This window comes from Charadrius vociferus, unplaced genomic scaffold, assembly GCF_000708025.1.
Source record: "Charadrius vociferus isolate BGI_N301 unplaced genomic scaffold, ASM70802v2 scaffold260, whole genome shotgun sequence".
Lineage (NCBI taxonomy): Eukaryota > Metazoa > Chordata > Aves > Charadriiformes > Charadriidae > Charadrius > Charadrius vociferus.
In genome coordinates this window covers 2,801,752-2,810,467 of record NW_009646410.1, presented here as the reverse complement: position 1 = coordinate 2,810,467, position 8,716 = coordinate 2,801,752, and the positions used below count along the sequence as shown (strand labels likewise).

Below are 8,716 nucleotides of genomic sequence, written 5' to 3'. Positions count from 1 at the left end.
TCAGTAAACATTGTTTTATTTCTCTGGTTTAAAAAAGGCTTCTTTCCAAACTCTATTGCTGGCTCCCCCTGTGTACCCTCCCACCCCAAAACAAGATCCCAGGATGGCACTTGAAATTGTCTAAAGCAGATGAGTATTTTGCAGGCAGTTAATAATGGTAAAGAATTAAGGAAAAATACAAAGTAAAATCATAGTTTTGAAACCTAAATTTACAGTTCCATCAGAAACATGACCAGCATATTGCTCTGAAAATGCAAAGTGTTAAGAATTCCTATAAATCCAATTACCCTTAACCACTTTTTATTTTAATTTAGATGACTTATTATAAAAAAATCCAAGTTGTATCCTAGCTCCTTTGTCCTCCCACTGTACCATTTTTGGAGAAGATTCACCTGATCCCTTCTAGAATAAAGCAGAAGCACCACTTAGGCTCTTCTGCTTTGACCTACATATTGTTCTATATTAGACAGTGAGTTGCATTTTCCAGAGCATGATGTTAAAGTGAAATAGAACAACTACAATTCATTAGCAGGGGGGAAAAGAAGATCAAAGTGGAGGACATAGTGACCCAAATCCTCCCACGCAACCAAATCCAGCACACAACCTGAACTCCATGCCTGAAACTGGGGATTTCTGCAAAAGCCAGAGTACATGCCATTAAAGGGTGCCGTGCCAGAGGGAAGAGAGAAGTCCAGAAGGTCCAAGTGTTCCTAAATTCTAGCACCAGGCAAGAGATCCAGCTTCTAAAGAACACTGCTAGTTCTTTTGGTTTTCTGTAAGAACACTGGATGAGGTTTTTAATCAAGGTATAAGCACTTGCTCTGAAAAGCAACAATTTGTTCCACAACCTCTAATTCTCAAGTATTTGCAAAATTAGCTTTTGCTTTAGAAAGGCTGGCCATAAGAACAGACCTAATAACTCATCTTTAGAAACAAACAGGACACCTATGCTTCAAACATTGTACAATTTTCACTTCAGAATTCCTCACTGTATGTGTGTTTCATAGGATAAAAAGAAATGATGAAACCCAGTTAGTGTATTTGACCACTGAGAAGACTGCAGTGACCTTGCTACTATGCGACAGGACATAAGGCACACTCCATAAGGCTAAAAGTGAACCCAACTGCTGTTATTTAAACACAGTCTGAAAGGAAGAATAAATCCTTAAGTCTGCTATTTCTCTAACAAGACTTTTTTGATAAGCTACTTCTATACAACAGCAGAGTATTTTGCATTACTGCCTGTGCCTACTACTGTCACTTCAAGTATCTGTTCTGAATTTAAATTTTTTTGAAGCTGAAAGATAACATACTAGTCATGCTCTTTACAGGTCTGTCCTGTTTTGTATCCACTTTGAAAAAGTAGAGAAGGAACACTGATCTTTAAAATACGCAGACAATTATTCTATTTTTCTTCTGTCTTGCCATTTGTTACTATTGTTCCGTTTCTTGCTCTGCCATGCTCTCAGCAGTTTTCATGAAAACAAAAAAGCAAGAACAAATGTTGCCTCACAAAGAAGTTTACTTTCATGAAGTCTTAAAAGATCAAATCTCAGACTTTAAAGTTCAGAGTTCACCACCAATGGTAGAACCATATAAAATGATCATGAAATATGATCAAATCTAGGCACAGAAGACTTAATAGCACAGGATCTACACTTCTAGAAGTAAAAGACAATACTTTCAAAAGAGAGATCCTAACTAACATGAAATGTATTCTGACAAGGAGCATACAGAGAATATACAAACTAATAATTGACAACGGAGAGGCCTAAGATACCTCCGAAACAGTGAAATTACCATGATGTTGCCAGCTACCTCTAGAAAGGGCTGATGCTTTGGACAGACACCTTTGCAAGGCATTCAATTGTGTTTATGCTCTAAAGACTAAGTGCTCCCAACACATGAGGTTTAAAATTACTTTACCTCATAAAAAGTAAAGACAAGGATCTTCAAGTGCCCTAAATTTGTTTCGACTATCACATCTGGCTGACTTTCAATGTTAGTTTTTCGCCCATGTAACTTAGAGATGGATCTTCAAGGCAAGCTACTTGTCATAGTTCTAACAAAATAAACAGGGGTTTAACAGTTTCACTATAAAAAGACTTGGATTTAGCACCCATCCAACATTTATTTCATGTTATCATTATTTAATATTTATGAAATATTAGAAAACTTCCCCAAAAACATTAGAAATATGCTCAACAGTATAAATCAGGAAATCGGCTTCTAAATCAATTGGCAGTAGTAACAAAAATTTCAACGTTTGTTGTAGAAAAAGATGCAAATTAAATAATCAGATGTCACTGCTCATTCCTACAGAAGTTGTGCAACAATACCTGTAAGCAAGCTTTTAGCACACAGAGAAGATGTGAGGTAGGAGATTAAATAAAGAAGCAAGACTACAAAACGCACACTATGTTACACTAAAAAATATTGAACTCAACACTCCAACTGAAGTCCTGGCATGCTAATAGACTAAGTGCGTATAATTTTGTGTAGGTGTTCTAGTAAAGGCAATTAAAATGAAATCTTTGATACTTTTTTTCTATTACTTTTTACCAGCATACACAAGGAAGTTCAACAGCTTTATATCTTCTAGAGACTTACCAGAACATACAGCTCTGGACATTGTTCTGATCTTGTTCCTGATAAATTATTTGTCATTTATGTCCACAAACAAAATATTTATCTGTATTTATCAATGGAAGAATAATACCCTTCCCTCACAGACCAGATATCACTTGACACTTAAACAAAAATCTAAATTATAAACCCCAGCTGCTTATGAAAAGAAGCTGAAAATGCCTACAGCTTTTAAATTATCTTTACTGTACTTTTCCCAATTACAGACTAGAAAAATGCCGTCAGAATCTAATGCTTAAGCATACCAGTATAAGAGAGAAAGACCATCAAAACGCTCTGGTTCGTCTTCATCTCCTGGTGAGAGCAGGGACATCCTTCCGTATAGCAGCAAAGACAACGACAAAGCAACCAAAATACACTGGCGGTTTCCAGTTTAGCCGGATAAAGGTTACAGGCAGGACAATTTCTGCTACTAACTAAAAAAAACCCCAACAGACAGAGCTCCAGCCGAGTGTCTGCCTACTTAATCTTCTCTGAAACCCTCTGCGTCACATGGACTAATTCACCTACCAAGGTAATGTTTACTTTTTCTCTGTTTGAAATGGCAATTAATAGCAACTTTAAAGACTGATAAATGCAAAGGAGAGAAAATTCACTTGCATTTACTACAACTGTGATTATGCAATCTATATCTAGCAGCCAAAGGCAAATGGAATAATTAAAAAAAACCCCAAACTTATTTTCTCATATTCTTCCAATAATTTATTTACATGCTTCCTCCAAACAAGGTCGAAAGCAGTAACTCATGACCTTTATAAAGCAATCTTCCTAGCAGACTGGATTATGTACATCCACACACAAAAGGGAAAGCCAACAAAGCAGACAGACTGAAAGCATTAATGAAACAAATGCCATTATGCTATTACTTTGCATTCACAATCACGGTATTGACTTGTGTCATGCATTAACTTGGTTTTTAGTCTTCCAATATACAACAGTCAAAAAGTTAACACAGAATCTGGGTTATATATTTTCTCTAGAAATGGAAGCTGATACATCTGGTATTTTGCAAAAGTAAAAAAAAAAAAAAAAAAAAAAAAGGTGAATTTATATCATTATACTGGAAATAATCTAGTTGAAAAAGTAAAAAAAATACCACTGTTCCCAGAGGTAAGGCTCTCTTCTGATACAAGGCTTGGTCTTGCAGAGATACACATATTTTCAGAAGTTCAGAGCTTCTGACATCAGTTTGATTAACTACTGTTTTCTTCCAGGCTTGCATCAGAAGATGCACTGATATTACTCCCCCTCTTTGTAAAAAAGACCTCAAAAAATTACAGCTTAAAATGAAAACGAAATATTCTGCGTTCACTGATGGCTTTGTTTAAGTCGAAAGGTGAATCCTCTCCAAAGCAGGGAGTAACCCTGTGATGAGACAGCATCTGTCAGTGTCTAGAGCTGCACAGCAGGACAGCTTGGCTATGCCAGGAATGTATGCGCTTATCTCATGCTCCTTTTTTTTTTTAAAGTTGTAGTGACTGCGGTTTCGTTAGCACATAATTCTTCTAGGGAGAGCGTCTTTTTGCTTATAGGCAACGTGCTGTACAGTGTTCATATGTACAGAGGGCAGAGCCCGCAATCTACACACAGGAGGGGCAGAAGGGTAAACCCACCCACCACACACTAAGGACCAGATCAGCGGCGGAAGTGGGAACATAAAGCAGCCTCCCAACTCCCGAAATGTGAAGAGCTCCACTGGCATCATTTGGATTGCTCAGATCCATTCAGTCATGAAAACCTGGCCTTGTGTAGTCTTTTCTCCATCAGTTTAACTCTGCTGCTGTTACTGGTGGTACAGTTCAATGAAAGAAAATCCATTAATATTTTAAGCATCATATCAATTAGATATGCTCTAGGCAAGGTTACAGAAGATAAAATACAAATAGCCCTTCTCCAACAAAACTGTTGCTGTTCTTAACGCAAGTGGAATTCAATTTGTGGTATCAGTATCAGGAACGTTTGTCAAAACGAATCACTTGGACCAGTATGGCTTGTTTCCAGTGTCGTGTTTTCTGCAATACACACACATTCCCCACGCCCCCAGTTAAAAGCATGACTCAAGGCTATGCATTTCCATTATTAAAAAGTGAAAGAATGATTTTTATTAAAGCAGGCAAGACAAACTTCTCAGCAATTTAAGCAGATACAAAGTAGTATTAATCTTCTTATTGCTCCCACCTCTTTTTATTGGAGTTATCAGTAAGAAATCACTTGTTCAAACAATTGCTCCTCCATTCCTTCTTCACAGTAACCTACGCGTTGTTCAGCTTCCTGAACTCATCCCCAAGGCTTCTATTCCTCTTTACCTTAATATTCTGCTGCTGTGCTGCTTTTAATGTTTCTAAAGGACTTATATAGAAAAATGGTATTACTGCTTCTTTTGCAAGTTCTCTGCCTTTCACGAACATACTCAGGGGAATACAAATTACTTTTTACTTCCAGAAAGATCTAGGAATACTGCAAAAACTTAAAACCCCATAAAACCTAATGACAATAAGTAAGACTTTCAAGAGACATCATTTGTTGTTTTATGCAGCAAACAAACTAACATTCTTTTTCAAACAGCTGTAAATTATTCTGTTCTGGAGACATTATTAATTATGACTCACCTCTCCCAAAGGAAGTTTTGCAATGCTTTAGCAACCGAGATGGATTACAGGATAACTTAGCAGATGACAAAAAGATTTGCAGGATCTCCAGAAGCAAGATTCACGAGATCTTTTTGTTATAAACAAAACAAACATCTTTTACAAAATCCTGCACCAGTCAATTATGCAACTATAGCCTTTCAGGTTCACTAACCCTAAATAGTAAAAAATTCATTATGACACTAAGGACTACAGCCAAGAGAACGCTGTATCATATAGCATGAACAAACACTTAATTCTGATCTATCCAAAACCACTAATTATTCAAAATACCTTTTGCTGATTAAGTCATAAAGATTAAAAGAAAACATATGTCATTATATGGCAATTGTTAAACATTAAAAAAAAAGCTTGAGCAATGTTGTAATTGTGGAGAAGCATGAATGGTTTGAGGCTAAGCCCTTGCGTAGAGAAGAAAGGTATTATTTAAAGTTTAGGTAAACCTCAATTAACATGTAACAAGTACATTCTTGAAGTATTGTGCATTGATACTGTCTCCCAGAAAAAAAAAAAATGTAGTAAGTATAGAAAATTATAGTCTTCCATCGTCAAGTGCAGTTATATGCACCTTTCATGTTCAAATCTTATGTGAAAAATTGCCTTTGGAATACAGTGATCCAGTAACTACTCATATATGATACCTTCCATATGAATCCAGCAAACCATAGCTGTTTTAAAGATGTATCTTTGTGTTACACACCCTGTATTTCCATCAGACAAGCAGAGCATTTGCTTCTTCGGATCCTAGTAAAAAGCAGGTTAACTTTTTTCATGTTTCGTGGATTTGTTTTTAAAAAAATCAAGTTATTTATGAAGTGGCATAATTCAAAACCTATACTAAATTGTGTGACAATACTTTTGAATACTATTTGCTGGGTTCTGTTGCACAAACACAGCAAACATGATAGTCCAGCAAGAGCTGTCTGTGCCTGTTTTTAATTACGGTTTTGATGACAGCGTTGGCATGGTTACATGGCGGTTTGGGAAGGGTCTGGAGTTACGATTTTCAATCACAACTGAATCCAAGTTTGCCATCTAGAATCTGATCCAACTTTTAAGTGGAAAATATTACAGTTTATAGGAGTATAATTATCATTATATATCGCATGGCACTGGTAAAAAAAAAGAAGATAGTTCCAAAGCACGACATATAAAACTTTAAAGGCATGCAGATAGAGTAGTAGTAATGCATTGTAATACATAAACTCCATACAGTGTCTTATGTTACAGGAGTTAGCTGGTATGTACAAGGTAGTAATTTGCAACATACCTTACATTTTCATAGCTGCAGAAGCATTAAAGTATTCCTGTGTGGGGTTTTATCGCTACAGAACCAGTCCAAACCAAGTGCTGATTAACTTAATTTAAAGATTAACAGATATTTCTTCCCCTTATGTGTAAATTCACTGGTGTTGGTATTAGCTTTTCTAAGATGTTTTCTTTAAGACTTCATCAAAACAAGCTCCTACTAATGAAAATGCAAGAATTTTCATATTATGAACCATTAATTGTTGTATTCCTGGGGGGAGGGGGGGGGGGAAAGTACTTACTTTTCATCTGGATTTGTTAGGGGATCTGTACTGGACATCTTCTTAGGTGCACTATTTTAATAAAAGTTCAACATGAAGAATTCTGACACATGAAGCACTGGCTGGTAACCAAGATAAAAATTGCTGTAAAAAAGGAGAAACCCCTTTTTGAAATTACCAGGGCTATGTTTATTTTCAGACACTGACAACAATTCTTATTTATTATTGACTGGCTGAAATCAAGCGGGAAAGGAGAATTTTCATGATAAAACAGATACACTTCATTGCTGAAAACAGTAAGCAGTTAACAACTCAGACTTCGCTGTATATTGTACCAACCTAACATCCTAATTTCCTCTTGATTTATGAGGTAGGAATCAGGGTACACCTGAACCCCCTGTGTTTAAAACCTTCTAAAAAATTAAGTAACTGAGATTAAAATTACAGGATAAATTCATATAGTTGCTAAAGACAAAAACAATCTAATTTTTTTCCAGCGAAGGTTACTTGAGGAGAGAATGTTGTTTTGAACATGATAAGGTGTTTTGTATGAGGTAGGAATCAGGGTACACCTGAACCCCCTGTGTTTAAAACCTTCTAAAAAATTAAGTAACTGAGATTAAAATTACAGGATAAATTCATATAGTTGCTAAAGACAAAAACAATCTAATTTTTTTCCAGCGAAGGTTACTTGAGGAGAGAATGTTGTTTTGAACATGATAAGGTGTTTTGTGTCTTGTTTTTTTACTTTTTTTTTTTAAACTTACTGTTTAGTATTCAGTGCCTATGGAAATCTCACACGAAGCATGTAAGACATAGGCCAAAATGCATGCAAAATGGAGTTACGTACCACTGATGTAGCAAAAAACCCAGTCATTCACATTGTATTTTTATTAGCACATGCAACAGGTTGACAAGAAATACAATCCTAAATGTACTGAGCAAAAATCATTTGAAAAATTACTGCAAAAGCACTAACGCAAAAATATCTGTTTGTATCAGCAGCAAATCTTCCTGACCTCATGATCTGCATGGCTAAACCTTCACACGGCCACGAACCAGAAAAAGTATTACTCCTGAGAGACAGTACACGGAACTCTGTGGGCAATGCACAGGCAAAGGTGCCCACAGGTGCTAGTGGTGCCAGTGACACACTACAAACTGGGGCTAAAGTAAAGCAGGCTCTCTAGGTGTGCAGTGCCAGCTCTCACAAAAACACACTGACCAATTCCTGCAGGTATATGCTTCTGCATGGGAGAAAAAAAAAAAAAAAAGTAGTTATATTTACTTTATAATACCACAAATTCTCCCCTGTGGTAAACGTTTTCAGATCTCTCACTAAAGGATCAAAATTAACACCATCTAAATACAGGGAGAACATCGTAACATTGCTTCGCTCCAGGCTTTATCGTTCTTTTATTCAACACATCTAAACGGAAAATGAAGCACTATTGGGAGCTGCCAAAGCCATAGTGGGACTGGCGTTACGGGAGCCAGCGCGAGAGCCGAGCAGCGCTCTAAAGCGACACATTCAAACATCGCTACAGCAAAGTTCGCTGCAGTGCACGGGACCAGAGATGGCATTTGTGAGTGTGCCTGACCCTGCCTGTCCTGAAGTTACCGCTGTTCATACAAACGATGCTCAGTCGCTCTGCAGCGCGTCAGTATTTGTGCCTACACAAAACCAAACGCGTACACAAAGAGAGGCAACAAAACACGAAGCAAAGCACCACTGGAAAACATAGCCATCGGTGCCGGTGTCCACAAGACGAAGAGCTGCCGGAGGACAAAGGGATGGAGTCCCCCCCTCTCTCTGTAAACCGCCGCACGGCACCGTGTGCCGCCGAGAGCAGCACAGCGCTGGGGAGGAGGATGGGGGGCACGAAGGCGGCC

The 8,716-nt window shown here is 37.4% G+C and overlaps 2 protein-coding genes across 2 annotated transcripts in view; one reads left to right on the top strand and one right to left on the bottom strand.

The window, feature by feature from the left end:
- Window positions 1-2,959, bottom strand: part of LOC104282198 (protein scribble homolog) — a gene marked incomplete at its 3' end in the record, with an annotated part of 9,458 nt that extends 6,499 nt beyond the window's left edge. The window contains exon 1 of the mRNA XM_009880278.1: window positions 2,892-2,959. Coding sequence (XP_009878580.1) covers window positions 2,892-2,959 — 68 coding nt within the window. The remainder of the gene's footprint in view (window positions 1-2,891) is intronic.
- A 3,236-nt stretch (window positions 2,960-6,195) lies between these two features.
- The window catches only part of LOC104282187 (cytochrome c oxidase assembly protein COX11, mitochondrial), a 5,466-nt gene continuing 2,945 nt past the window's right edge, over window positions 6,196-8,716 (top strand). The window contains exon 1 of the mRNA XM_009880266.1: window positions 6,196-6,283. Within this exon, the coding sequence (XP_009878568.1) occupies window positions 6,196-6,283 (88 nt within the window). The remainder of the gene's footprint in view (window positions 6,284-8,716) is intronic.